At 32.7% G+C, this 15,734-nt stretch overlaps 1 protein-coding gene across 1 annotated transcript in view; it reads left to right on the plus strand.

Moving 5' to 3' along the window:
- LOC106468846 overlaps nt 1-15,734 on the plus strand; it is a 78,107-nt gene extending 62,373 nt beyond the window's left edge. The window contains exons 5-9 of the mRNA XM_022397204.1: nt 3,705-3,956; nt 4,451-8,040; nt 10,762-11,053; nt 11,660-11,791; nt 13,230-15,734. Coding sequence (XP_022252912.1) covers nt 3,705-3,956; nt 4,451-8,040; nt 10,762-11,053; nt 11,660-11,791; nt 13,230-13,387 — 4,424 coding nt within the window. The 3' untranslated portion in view covers nt 13,388-15,734. The remainder of the gene's footprint in view (nt 1-3,704; nt 3,957-4,450; nt 8,041-10,761; nt 11,054-11,659; nt 11,792-13,229) is intronic.

The following is a 15,734-nucleotide window of genomic DNA, read 5'->3' on the forward strand; positions in this document are numbered from 1 at the left end:
CCTTCCCTCTAGTATGACACTGCTAAATTAGGGACGGCTAGCGCAGATAGCCCTCGTGTAGCTTTGCGCGAAATTCAAAACAAACAAACTCGCCTACTTTAATTGACCTTTATAATAAATCTAACGAAAAGCTAATTTAGATGTTAATCTTGTTGTTAGTTTCGTATGTTTCTAATTAGAATGCTGGACTTTAACGTTACACGTTCGATAATTTACTTTAGAAATTACGCTTGTTTCGCAATATATAATGTGTGGCTAATAAAAAGGAAAAATTATATTTTACGTTTTTGTTAACACCAAATAAAATTAGACTTGAAGGTTAAAATGAAGTGTAAACAAATTAAGAATGCTGATGTAAAATATATAGTATATTGCCCCTTGTTTTTTACCTCTAAACCTGAACAGGATCATACTCACGCAAACCAATCAGTGTTGGAGCTTTTAAGCTCACCTGATCATGTGGTATGGAGAACACGAAGCTAAGGGCCCTGGGGATATGTCTGTATTGCTTGAGCGGTCACAGCGAATTTTATGGCTAATCAAGCTTTCATACTAGTTATAGTTTTATGCCGGTATTAATAAAAGTATAAATTCATATTTTAGTACATTTTTATTCTAAAATATGGGTGTTATTAGTTAACGAATTTCCTGTTAAGACACAATATAATTATTTCTCTCACATTTGTATTACAAACTACCCGTCTTCAAGTTGAATATTCTAAAAGTGAGGGGCAAATATCTTCCTGTATTTAACGAGCTGTTTTCGTGTTGACATTAAATAAAGAGAACGTCTGGAATAAAGACGAGCGCCCCCAAGTGGCACAGTGGACTTACAACACTAGAAACCGGGTTTCGATAGCCGTGGTGGGCAGATTACAGATAGCCCATTGTGTAGCTTTGTGCTTAACTTCAAACAAACAAAACAATAAAGATGAGCTGTTTTCGTGTTAACATTAAATAAAGAGAACGTCTGGAATAAAGTTCTTAGACTGTTTTTAATGTCTTGTATAAGTGAAATGTTTACTCTTTGTTATGATATTTTATCACTAGTCAGTTAAAATTAAATTTTAAATAACAACTGTGGAAAACGTGATTTGACGTTAATGAAATATAATAATAATATAATTTCTTCACACTTTAGTCATATACAGTGTTTTTATTTACATACTAACAATACTTATTTGTATATTAAATCTTACAAACTTCTTTTTTGGGAATCGAATAAATGTTTTGTTATTTTCGTATCTTATTCTTAAGCTTCATCGTAAAGAGGTAGAGTTTAAGTAGATGTGAAATCTGAATAATTTTTGTATGACAAATTCTCTACCCAGTTCTGCCCTTGGTGAAAGTCCGACAGATCCGGTGAAAGTCTACGAGTAAAAGTGAACTCTCAGTCCATAATAGGCTTCCTTTTTGAAAGTCTTCTAATTTACGTTAAATGTCTTACCTTAAGTGTTTTGAAGATAATTTTAAGGAGACTGTACTCCTCCGTATTTTTTCTCTTGAAAACGCGGAAAACACGCACAAGTTAGCTAAAAATGAGTAAAATCTTTGCGAGGATTTTCAGTAGTGTTAATTCTCCAAGAAAATTATGAGGCAGGGGAAGTGAGAAGGAGAAGCAGTCTAGAAACTTGACATGAATGGCAAAGAAATTGCGTTACTTCTTATTCAAAACAGCCCATTTGACAGTAGAGGTGTAGTTAAGATTTCTACTGTCTGAATTTGTTACATGAGAATTAATAATAATCTCGAATTTTGCTTCTACGGGCAATTATATTCTACATCAATAAATATCCTTAAATATTCTAATTATGAACTACTTTTCTAATTCAGGCTTTAGTGCTTACTCTAACCTTAGTATAAACTGGAAGTTAAATGGTGTGAATGAGGAAAGAGCAGAAACTTAAACAGCAGTAATGTCTTTATTCTCCACACTGTATCTGGATATTTTATTACTCTAACCCTAGTATAAACTGGAAGTTAAATGGTGTGAATGAGGAAAGAGCAGAAACTTAAAGAGCAGTAATGTCTTTATTCTCCACACTGTATCTGGATATTTTATTACTGTATATTTTGGTAATTATGGGAAAGAAGCCAAAATGCTGAAAATTTTATTTACAATCTTTGACTTGTAGAATTTTGTTGTGGAGTGAGTTTTTTGAAACTCGACTATTTATAGTAGCTACTGCAGTAACGATATAGTGGTTATTACATAAAATATTATTATTTTTCAATATATGGGAAAGTTTGATATGAATTTGGTTTGCTTTTAGACTACTAAGTTAGCATGCCAAGTCTAGTCTAGATTGGTCAACTCGTTGAGGAGGAGATGCGTCCACAGACAGACAGAAACTTTTCCTTGATATTAGACAATTACCGCACCGGTATGGCTTAATATGTATAGTGCATATGTGAAGAACGCCTTTACCCCAATTTTTATACTCAGAAGAACTGGATAACATGAAATGAGTTCATTCTTTTTAAGTTTTTAACTTGGTTTTCAGTGATTGGTTATAAAGAATAGTTTCAATGATAGTAATATTAGGGTACGTTCAGGAAAAAATGAATTAACCTTACAGTAATGGTATAGTAATATCTGAGTAACTAAATTCACGAGATGGAAATAAAGAGACTGGACACAATATATAATACAAATAAGCAATCTTTATCACGTAATTTCCAAACATAGTGTGTGTACTTACTTTATGGACACAGAAAGATTGGATCAGGCTGAAATCATTTACCATTCTTCAAGTGATAGATAAAGTCGGATTTATCTAGAGCAACTAGCGCTACCACGTGTCTGGTCATTGTTAAATGTTCATAGATGGAACATTTTGTTACATGTTCATGAAGCTCTTTCAATCAAGTTTGTATAATTTTGTCTTTTCACAATAACATTTTCACTAAAAGTTCCAGAATTTGTGATACCTGAAAATAAATTAACTAACGATATTGCTTAATACAAACTAGGGGCGCTGTCAATTCCGTCAGTAAAATAATTACTGACTAAATTTTGATTTAAGTGTGAAAACGTTTACCAGATAAGTCAAAAGTATACGTATTAGAATGCTTACTTTTATGCTACCTTCTATATAAATTTTAGATATCGATCACTGATAAAATATGGTAAAAATTTGTATTTGTATCATATTTGAATAGCTTAATTTTTACGTTGTTGGAGGTTACAATGATGATAATTTAAACACGAAACCGCTTTCATAACCCTACGAATACAAGAATGATTAGTAACAACACAATGGATAAGAGCAAGGATTTTTTCAACTTTGCTCCCCCGGTGGGACAGCAGGAGTTCGATTCCCCTCGGTGGACACAGCAGATAGTCCGCTGTGGCTTTGCTATAAGAAAACACACACTTTTTTCAGTTTGAAAGGGGCATGATACTAGATGCTTGTCTAGAAAGAGCTAGTGGCTAACTTGTTGATATTTAAACAAAAAATTATATAAAAATGAAAGGTATAATAGTTTTTGATGAACGTAATAATACTGTTTCAGTATCAACTAGGGAAGTTATTAATTCTGTCATCGGATTTAAGTGTAACAAAAGTTCGCTAGAAGTTATATGTTTTTTAGAAACACATTTAACTGCTGAAAGCGATTAGTAAAGACAATGGAATTTCTACAGATTATGTTAGTGAGGTTTATCGGTACTAAACTAACTGACTCCTGTGTTTTATACACAGATAACGAAGAACTCCATACTAGGGAAATCTGCCACGACAGTGCTAATTTCGACGTATTTCCACCAATGAATGTTTCAAAACCAATATCCAACTGCGACGAAAATTTTCGTATCGAAAATAATGAGTATTCGGTGTTCAAACAACAGACAGTAGAGGGCGCCACGGAAGACGAGCATCCAGAAGAGCTGGAAGTTACAAAAGGATTGAATAACGTTCAGCAACAACTAAAAAAAGCTGACCTGGAATATAAAGGTAATATTAATCAAAACACAATCTAATAAGTACAGGGAATTAAAATTTTAAAGGTTTTCAACCCCTACTTTGGTTGGCATTGTAATCCGTATAGCTAAATGATGCAGTCTAAACTTCCCAACCAACGTAGGGATTGAAATTGTTTTAAAAATATATTCAACTAGTATCACTTTACTTGTTTGCATACTTTTAATTGCAGCATTTTTTTTTTGTTTTGGATACTTCTTATAGCGATTCTACGAATAACCAATGATCCCTACTTTCCGTTTATATTTATAGGTATAAGAGAACAGTTGCTTATATTGTATTATTCAATAGCGCTTTAGTACTCTTGATATTTGTTGCAGATTATTTAGAGGATGTTGTTTGCATCAGCACACCAAAAGAGCATCATACTTTCGCGTTATTCTATATTTAATAAACCTCAAACAACACTACATTCTTGCTTTAGTTGGAATGTGTTCCATTTTTATTTTTTATCTTCTCTTTTATAGGTATTGCAGAAGCTTACAAGCAAGACTATGGAATTTCACATTTAGGTAAAAAATGTGAAATATCAACTTCTGGAACAATTTCCAGGTCTTCAGATACATTGGAACCTTCCCGTCAGACTCTTGATGGTGAAGAGTTTCCATCGAATGGTATAGATGCTCACTACCACCAATACTTCGTCCGACTACGACATTCCAGTGGCTCCGAGGATTCAGGAGTCTTTCTTGATGACATTAATGGAGAGGCAGGACACGTTACAGAAAAGAACGTACATACAGATGGTGTATATTTTAACAGTCACTTTGAAAATAGTGAAAATCTTCTTACGTCTGAATTGTTTAATCCGGGAGACAAAATAATAAGTTCTGCAACAAATAACGGAAATTTGATAAAAGACCCGTTATGTAAGGATTCGATTGTAAGCTCTTCATCTTCAAATGACTTTACGTTAGCTTCACAAAAGGTAAATGAATCTGTAGATAATAACCTACTTTCAATGAGCGTAGAACCTCCTCCACTTCCTGCCTCTCTTCCTCCCAAACTTAAAGACGTTCAGTCAGAACATGATAAATCTCTACTTAGTTGTGGTACACTTGAAAATATTTTGGTGCTTACTTCTGAAGAAACAAATTTATGTGGTAACCCACTATCAGAAGATTCCAACGATCAGTTAAACTATGTAACTAGCCTTTCCAGTAACAAACGACACAAGGATATCGATGCAGATGCTGATATATTCGATCAAGAACAAACGTCCTCAAGTGAAGCTTCCCCTGTACTAAAATCTAAAGAGTTTGAAATAAATAAAGAATCTACATTTTCGAAGAATAAACTTGATGAAGACTGGTCAAAGAAAATACATGGTAATAAGCCTAAAGAGGAAAGGAATTCAAACGAAAATGGAATTGCAAATTTAGAAATGGAAAAGTTGTGTAGTGAAAATAAAGAAATGTTTTCTTCAGAAGATAATCAATCAGTTTCACTAAATGATAAATATCACTTTAAAGCAAAGCTTTTAGAAGAGCATGAAATTAATGGAAATAGTAACATCAGAGCATTCAACAAAGGCGTAGATTTTGCAAAAGACAACTTTGAAGATTCATCATCCGCAGAAACAAGAACTCGATTTTCAAATGAAACTGTCAAGTTTACAGCCGAGACAAATTCAAATACCGATTATAACAATTTTTCGGACTCAGTAGTTGATAGTCAAACAAAGAATTATACAAAAATGAAAGGAGTAATAGTTTCCGATGAATGTAATAATACAGTATCAAACTTACAACCAACAATTATGAGTAGTACCACTAACATTTTACCGAAATCAAATTCTGAAAAACCTTTCCCTGGGTTTCAACAGAAGAAATATACCAGCCCATTCACTAGACGAGGTTACTATTTTAATAGTAACATTGCTGGAAAAGATGTGAGCATTTCACCCATTTTGTCTGAGCCGCCTTGGAAAAATACTGATTCTGATATTCCAAAGTACTCGCCAGCATTTAAGCGCCGGTCTCTCCAAACGTTCGGAGTGTCACCCATCTCTTCAATATCCAGTAATATGTGCACTGCGCCACCGCCATCTACGTATTCTAGCCAAAGTAAGTCAAGTAGCATATCTAGTCTTGATGGTTCTGGTGCATCGGACACAGAGGAGAAGAAATCTAACAGTTCATATCAATCCAAAACAGAACTTCCTGTTACTTGTGATAAAGTGTCTTTGTCTGATTCAATATCACTTCCTATTCACATTTCAAATAACCCACAGATTCTCACAGACTTTCCGGTAGAAGAAATGAAAGAAAAATCAGTCCAGGAAAACAAAGACGAAATGACAACAAAGAACATGCACGGTTTATCAGAGGATATTAAATCCGTTCCTGAAGTAGCATTACCTTCGATTATTGTCGATGTACCTCCAGCGCCCAAAGAGATAAAATATGAACAAGAATACAAGTTAGAGGAAATAGGAAATCAATTTGAACAGAACTGTGATTACGAAGAAAATATGTCTGAAGAAAATACTGTAAAAAAATCAGATCTTTATAAATATTCAAAAGAATTGACAGCTTCAAAATTATCCGATATCAACTATGAATCAAACAAAGACAAAAGACCGATCACACCTGAGCCCACGACAGAAATTATATTAAACAATTTGCTTGATACTTCCTCTCAAAGTGAGCAGATTGTTTGTAAGGAAAGTAAGAAAATTGTCATATCAGAAATTTGTCAAGATTCCTCTTCCTCACTAGATTCTTTGAGAAAGATTGAAGGAAAATTTCTAGCACAGCCAGTGTGCGTTAGTATGATTGTACCTGAAAATGAAGTTAAGCAGTCTGATCAGCTACTAGCTGATAATGGCATCAAACAACAAGTAGGAGACAGGAAAACTGCACCTAAATGTCACTTGACCAGAAACGAATGTGGTCCTGTTGTACTTCTTGACAATGTGAACTCTTCACTATCCAAAAATACATCACATTCATCATCATTAAATCCCCGACTAAATGAACTCGAAAAACTAGAGAATGAAACAGAAGAGACCTTATTTAAACCAAGCATCTTAAGTCAACAAAAAACGGTGTTAAAGAAAACTGAAAATGGTTCAGCCGACAGTGTCAAAAATTTCAGAGCCTTAGCAGAAAAATGGGAGAAAAAGACCCATGATAACAAACAAGAAGTAAAGTTATCACCAGTTTCATCAAGTACACGATCTCTAACCAAAATCGAATCTTTGCCGTACATGGTTCACAAAGGAAACGTAAAACTCCCACCGTCTTTAATCCCTAAAAGTCGTGAACATCAAGCTTACATCAGACGTCAGAGTGTTCCAAGTAATACAGTTGCTACCAATTCAAGTTCAACGGTTAAACTTCGGGAAAAAAAATCGACTGGTCCAAGACCTACATCGCTTATTGAAGCCAAGGAAAAAGTACATGTTGATAATATGTGGAATAATAATTTCACTTATGGCAGCTACTTTCTGAGATATAGCAACGTAAGTTCAGCAGAATCTCTTCCAAAATCTTATCATAATTATGATACAAACGAGGCATTTACTAAGAGCCGTGAATCTTTAGACCAATTAGGCCAAAGAAATAGACCCCGTGCTTCGACAAGCGTTAGTGATATTCGTAAAAACTTTGAAAATCAAGCAAAAAGTGCACAACATAGCTGGATACCAAAACCCAGTTCTCGCCGAACGTCCGAAGATCGTAACTTTTTCTCTTCTCATAAATATAGTCTGAGCAGCATATCAACAGACTGTGATCTCAATCCCATGTCTTCTGTTGATTCTAATACAAATGGTTCGGGAACAAACACTCCTGTACATTATGGTTCGCAGACTTCATTGTCTTCGAATACTTGTGATCCCTATGGCTCAGTAACATCTCTAGCCTCAACAACAAGTCTGATTTCTTTACAGGAGCTCCAACAATTAATTGATGAAGCTAACCAGTCCCTTCAAGATGAAGTTGCACCATGTAGCCAGGATGTCACTGTTGTGGTGATTCACAGGGAAATTCAAGGGGGGAGTATTGGAATTACTTTAGCAGGTGGTGCTGACTGTGAGGTTAAGGAAATCACAGTATGTATTTCATTTTATTTTATTCTATGTCTATTTAATCAAATATGTATATAACTTTATGTTAGTGAAAGTTATTTTTTATATACCGGATTCTATCTGTTAGCTTAGACCTTGATCAGTTTTTTTACCCGATGAAGAACTGCGCTAACAGCTTGAAGTGACATCTTCTCTATTAAGACCTATCTTAACAAATCGATACGTCTTCTCCAAACAAGCAGACGAAGAACGTTTAACGTTCCTTGTTATGTTCCACAATTTAATACTTTTCTTTTAAATAACAATCCCCCACACACAAAATGTGTGTGAATCACTGATTTAGACGTCGTAAAATAAATACTTGGCCATTAAAAAATAAAACAACATAAAACGAGATTTACTGCTCAAGAAGCAACCTTCGTTAGTTTATAGGCTGCATGCTTGCAACTATATACTGTTATAATTTTCAATACAACTATTTTCAACTACAGATAAAAATACATACACGATACATTTAAGTGTGTGAATAAATATTAGAATAAAAGTGTCAAACTTTTAAACTATTGTAATCAGAATGTTGTAATATTAAGGAAATTAGTTCCGTTAAAAATTAAGCTAAAACATTTACCCATCAATAATATATTTTACAAATAAAAGGCATCTCCTTTAAGTGTGTGTAAAATTAAGAAACAAATATGGTAACATAACTTGTAAAACTAACAAATCGCGAGGAGGCGCAGTAATGTGAATTAAATTATTGATATTTTTTCACATGAAAGAGCTTTTAACTTTTTCATTGCAGCTTACACGCATATTCTCAGAGTGATAGCATGTTTCTAAACATACTAGAACCACCTCTTCCTTCGCAGTTTTGGAGATGGTTAAAAGTTGCGTAATTTCCTCATTTTTCATGTGATATTCATTTTACTGCAACGTCTTTCGTTATAATTAACTGTGTCTAATTTTCTAAAAGGTTGTGACACTTTTTTCTTATCTATAAGCCGTGTTTGAATAATTAGGCTTCAAAATCATTACATATTTTCAGACAATTTTAAGAAAACAACCATTCTCTTAGGTTTATCCTTGACGTTATTGCTTGGGTTCTATTATTTATTCCGATTTATCTAACTAAGTCAATGTTTTCAACGCAACATACGAGTTATTTTCACCTATAACTGACATGGTGTGTCTTGTTACTTGTTTTCAGGTGTATGATTCTGCAGAAGTACATACACAATTTTCTTCTATAGTTTTTATCTGTCCAATATGTTATATATTAATAATGTTTGATTTATTGGCTTATGTTTCTTTATGTATCATCACAAGCAGTTTACAACAAAACTGAGCTTAACATTTTGTTGTATTTTGCAGTATAAAATACTTCTATCATTTTATTTTTCTTATACCACTTACTGTAAAAAGGGTTTTATAGGCACTTATGTAACTCATTCCACCGACTTTTTAATTATATATTTCTTCACCTTACATATAATTCAAGGACAACAAGAGACCTATTGGTCCATCTAGGCCATCCTATCTACTATACTAAACCCTAAAATAAAACACTCAAATCCAGACTTTATCATCCAAACATTCATCAAGCCTTCCCCTAAACTTCTTTAAATTAACTGCGTCTACCATATTTGAAGGCAATTCGTTCTAAGGGCCAACAATCATTTTGGAAAAACAAAGCTGTCTTAGCTAAAAACGACTCCTTCCCTGCTAAAACTTATATTTGTGTCCACTAGTCTTATCATTCTCATTATTAAATACGAAAAAAGATGAATCATCTATACTATCAATCCATTTAACAACCTTAAACACCTCAATCAGATCCCTTCTAATTCTTCTTTCTTTCAAGAGAAAATAATTTCAGAGAAACTAACCTATCCTCGTTTGACAATCTTTCTATCTTAGGTATCATCCTAGTAGCCCTCCTCTGAACCCTCTCCAATCATTCAATGTTTTCCATATGATAAAAAGCCCATGACTGAACCCGTTACTCCAAATGTTACCTAACCAGTGCCATTATAACCTATTTGAAACTTGTATTCAGTGTTTCTGTAGATACAACCTTCATTCGACAGTACTGCTGTTTATGTGTACCATTTGCTTCTTATCTCCATCGTTACAAATGCGTAAACATCCGTTGACAAAAGTAGGCACTGAAACTTTTTGTTTCTACTTTTCGTGTAGGCGGATGTTTCAATCAGATTTGTTTATTTTAATAAAGTTGCCAATATGTATGGTTTTCTTAGAGAACAAACACTGTTTATCAGTGATCAGAGTTAATGATAAGGAACTAAGGGTTCGTTCATGATTTGCATATTCTTGGTAAGCTTTTTTCCATGCTAAAAATATTAGCTTCTGATGTCGAGTTAGCTTTGTTTTATCCAGGCTTTTTTTAGCCCAAAACAACACACACTTTCGTAGACATTGAGCAGTTAGGGTGGAAGGACTAAAGTTTGGCTGGAAAACGTATTTTGTTTGTTACTGTCCATATTTCTATAATTTTGATTCAGTGCAAATAAGCGACGACTTGAATCATATTTCATGATTATTATTGTTTGTTTTGCAGTCAACTTACCTTCAAACGAATACATGAAATTCTTTTATTAAATTTTTAATCAGTGAACATTGAAAAATGTTTACCTCTTTCTTTCGCCACACTTATTGTATTATAAGCCTGTTAACAGTTATTTTGAACACCTTATATTTAAAATGTCTTACTTATTTGTTTTCCAGGTTCACAGAGTAATAACGGGAAGTTTAGCAGACCGTGACGGACGTATCAAAAAGGGAGATAGAATCATTTCTATCAATGGGCGTTGCGTGAAAGGAATGAGTCATAGTGATGCTGTGAATCTTTTGAAGTCTCCGAGAAAAGAAGTTGTGCTTGTACTTTCAAGAGAGCGTCCAGATTGCCCTCCAACTGGAGTCTTAAGTACTGAAAAAGATGCTTTATTCGGAGAAGGAAATTTTCCGTACACGGCTGGTGCTAAACGGATGGATGAAGTGAAAAAGTTGAATGGCGAAGGTAAACTCGTTTTAGAAATAAACAACATAAATAAATTCGTATATATATGTATATATATACGACTAATATAATTTTTGAAATTTGTTAAGACATGCTGAAAGTTATATGTACGTAAAAATATAAGGTTTTGAATTTCACCTAAATACTTCAACTTTTATAGTTTATGCTAGTAAAAAGGATTGAGTTCGGTATAATGATGAGGAAACTCGCACTTCTGCATATAAATAATGCCAAAGTAGAAAGTAAGTAAGAAGTTTAAAACAATTTTTTCATCTAAAAATGATAGTATTACAAATAGTGTATTTCGGAAATTTGCTCACTTAATATAATTAACAATATGACCTTTATAATGATTTACGACATGATAAATAAGTTTATTAAACCAGCCGTATCTCTAAAGTGACGTACACACGAAACAATAATGGATAAATTTCATTAACAGTAAATAAATATATAATAATTTAAAATAACGCATTGTTATTCTTTAAACAGTATTATCCAAGAAACATAACACAAATTAACTATACAAATATTTGGAATTAATGTCAAGAATACCATATACATAGATTTGTATTACTAATAAATATCAATTTGTCATTGCGACAGTAAAATCTGAAGATGAATGTGTAAGAAAGGTCGAAATTCATAAAGACGGAACAGGGCTTGGATTTAGTCTAGAAGGTGGAAAGGATTCCCCAGCTGGGGATAAGCCTCTTACTGTTAAAAAAGTCTTTACAGGTGAGATTTCGTGATGAAATATAAATTAATAATACTTGACTCTATCCGAATTACATAACTAACATTAAAAAAATATATGGAGATTAGATTTAATGAAAATTTGACTCTAAAATGTTAATTTTTATACACATGATACAGTTGAAATAATTGTTAGTTTCAGGAACTTTTTGTGAATTTTCGTAGATGTTTTTCATGTACTTTTGACATTCTTATAAAGCGGATGTTTAAAGTTTGCAAACAAGTACTAATCCCTTTGATTAGTTAAAGATTATATAGAATTTGCACCAGTTTGAGCCTGTGTCCTTGTGCCCCTTGAGCGCGGAGCAAGCCCATCTCAAGCATTTCCAGATTAACACAGTTGTTTGTACAATTTGGCATGAGCTAGGATTCTTTCCCTTGAATATGTAATTTGGAGTAGTCGTTGACGAATAGGTAATTTATGGGATATGTGATACCGCACTAGGACTCCTTTGTCTGATTTGAAAGTGCGGTATAACATTGTTTTTGTCCTCTACAGACGTATTCAGGAAATTCTTCTCCAACCACGGCAATCAGTTTCGTTACAAACAACTATAAGTCGGCCAGTTGGTAAACTACAAATACAGATTTGTTTGCTTTTCCTTTGCCGTCATGTTCCATTTATCCTGTGCATAACAGCTTTGGAACCTTTGTTTTGCGGATACTTTAACTTATTTGTCGGAAATCAGTATATCACGTTGAATGAAAAAATATAGATTGACTCAGTATGTTAGGGAAAAAGTAACCTTTTTATTCACATATTAGCAAAGTATCTTTATAACTTTGGAACATAAATATTTACTAATATGAATAATTATGAAGTTATCCATGATGTTATTCTTTCAAATATATATATATTGTTATAAGCTATATCTTTGATGATATGATTTAAATGTTAGCAAGAGGGAGCTGTGGATTTTAATGATAATATTGAGATCCAAAAAGTTTAATAAGATAAACGTAAGAACATATACTAGAGAGTTTTAAGAATGTGACGAGGTTAGGTAGGGAATTTAAAGTTATTTCAAGATAGAGTCAGTGTGTTTGGTATCGCCGTTACTTTATATAAGTACGCTGATTTCTTTTACTTTAGTTAACATTATTCCCAGCGTAGCCCTACAGCAAAACTTACGACAGCTTACACGAGTTCAAGGTTGTAGAAACGTCAAAGGAGAAAATAATTTATTATCTTTACGTGGACTGAACACTGAATTATCTCCGAGTGATTTAAAAGTACTGGTCAACGAAAGAACTAACCTGCAATAATATATATTATCTGCAGTAATTTTCTGTCGTATACAACAAAACTTAGATTTTTTATTTTAATAATAAAATTTATAAAGCATGGCGCTAAATTACCGTTTTACTTTCAATCAGTATATATTATGGTATAGTAATATATTATCTACTTTTACACTAGGTGGAGCAGCTGATAAAGAAGGAACTTTAAAGGCTGGCGATGAGATTCTCGCAATTAATAACCAAACTGTTGTAAGCATGACGAGAACGGAAGCGTGGAATTTCATGAAAAAATTAACAGATGGACCAGTATTGATTACTCTCAGAGAAACGAGCTAAAAATTGGAATTTGTCTCTGTACACGTTATACGAAATATCAGTTCATTTTCTCACTTTCATTTTGAAACTATCACAATTCTCTCTCTTGCACACATACACAAAAAATATTTTTAAGGACTTCAACAAATTTAAAGCATCTAACTTACAATTACGAAAACAACAACATAGAGCAAAGCTAGTTAACCTAAAGAAATGATATATTATTAATCATTAATTTACTAAAATTTAATAGTTAATTAGAACACTGCTTGAATCATTGGATTCACATTATTTCTACGTCTACGATAAAGCTTACATTTACTGTCTGTCCCTCAGTGTACGTTTTTCACCACAGAATGGTGTAGGTTACTATACTTCATGTACTAAAGATTTCTTTAAGAAAACAATTGTTTCGCATCATGTATATTTACACTTAAGAAGATAGAATACTTACGTATTAAATCAGGCCAGCAATATAGAATCACTAACTGTGAATAAATGGCAAGAACAGTGTTAGTAGACTTCTTTAAGGTACTAACTTGAGTGTGTAAAACGTATATACTCTGGAACAATGTATTGATATACGAAAGTGTTTTGATTCTTGTGTTAGTTTCTTTGCTGTTACACGCAGAGCTACAAAATGGACTACAGAGGGGAGGGAGATGACGAAGCTTTGGTTGAAAGGCTTGTCATACTCCACAGTATGGTGGCCAAAATATAGAATAAGAAAATAAAACTGTTTCTCATATTTTCACAAACAAATGAAAATTTTCAAGTAATTTAAAAATTACCATAAAATTTTACTGAAGGTTATTATTATTATAACTGTTTTAGCCGTTTTTATATTGTACTTCATTTCACTAAATACATGTTTTTTACATACGTTGCCATATGGTGTTGGTGAAATTATACTAACATACTTGTTTTTGTGTCACATACATAGCTGTCTTATATGAGGTTTTTGTGTTGATTAATTACATAATCTTAAAATTACATGATCAAGGTGCTTGGGGCCTACAAAAAGTTAATAATGCATAAGAGCACTTAGCAAGTGTGGAGAATAGTTGAAACTTTTCCCATTCCATATAAGTATTAATCAGTATATATTTTTTTATTTCAGGTTACTACTTCTGTTTGTATATCTATTGTTGTTATGTCTGTATATCAAAATACCTTAGTCTTATATTCTCCCCGAATATGAAATTATTTGTATATTGTTATGTTGGAAACTTTTTGCATGTATATCTTTATTAAGAAAATTTTATATTTTCTATATGAGGTAACATATAAGGAAAATGTTTTCATTGGTGGTATAGATCAAAGACTTTTAAGAGAAGTCTTTAACGTCACTGTTAGATTTTTCCGTTTAAATTGATCAAACCTTATACACCAGTAAACCTTCGAATGAAAGCCACACATAAGCAATACAAACATTTTAGTAAAATGGATATGAAAAAATATAAGATATCATGACCTAAAACAAGACTATCATGGTTTTGCATTTTGGAAGTAATATGTTCATAACAGATTTACTGGTAAAAGGTTAAATATCAAGACTAAAGCTCAGTTCATACCTATATTTTTATATTGATAATTATAAGGCCCTTCTCCAAATAATCGAATCTAGTTGAGAGTAACAGATCAGCTGTGGAATTATTCTGCTTATTGACTTTTCATAACTTATTTTATGTATTTCTTGCTTGGCACAGAAATTGCTTGATATATTTATAAAAGTATGTAAATTTTATAGACAGCTGTCAAGGTATATGATTTGTAACAATGTATATCAGTGCTGATATGGAAATAAAGCTTACAGTTCAAAGAAATTTATGTAATCAGTAAAATTACACAACTGCTGAGAGCAAATACAGTTAACAAAAAAATCTATCACAGAGACCTTAAGATACTGCCCATACTGTAAAAACTGTATATTCAGCACTCTCCCAAGTATAACTAGAATAATACTTATCAACTGTAGTTTCAATACCAAAATAGAAAAGTCTTTATAGTACAGTTCAATGTTTGTAAAATAGTAGAATAGTGATCAGAAAGGGGGGACAGCTAAAATAGTGAAATATATAATAAACAATCATAAGCAAATTTTCAATTAATAAAGCAGTTTTATAGTTCGATGAAATGACATTTATAAGTTTTTGATTTAAAAATAATTGTTTTATACATAAATTGAGTGATCTGCACCTGTACCAACACATGCATAATGTAAATAGTATTTCTACGACTTGCCAATAAATTCCAATACAAACTATAATAACATATGAATGCACAAAACATAACGGAAGTGGAGATGAACAATGATTTTAAAAGTCTCAGCAAAATCTATACCATTATATGGAGTACATTCATGTTT

The sequence above is a fragment of the Limulus polyphemus genome, unplaced genomic scaffold (genome assembly GCF_000517525.1).
Source record: "Limulus polyphemus unplaced genomic scaffold, Limulus_polyphemus-2.1.2 Scaffold3188, whole genome shotgun sequence".
Lineage (NCBI taxonomy): Eukaryota > Metazoa > Arthropoda > Merostomata > Xiphosura > Limulidae > Limulus > Limulus polyphemus.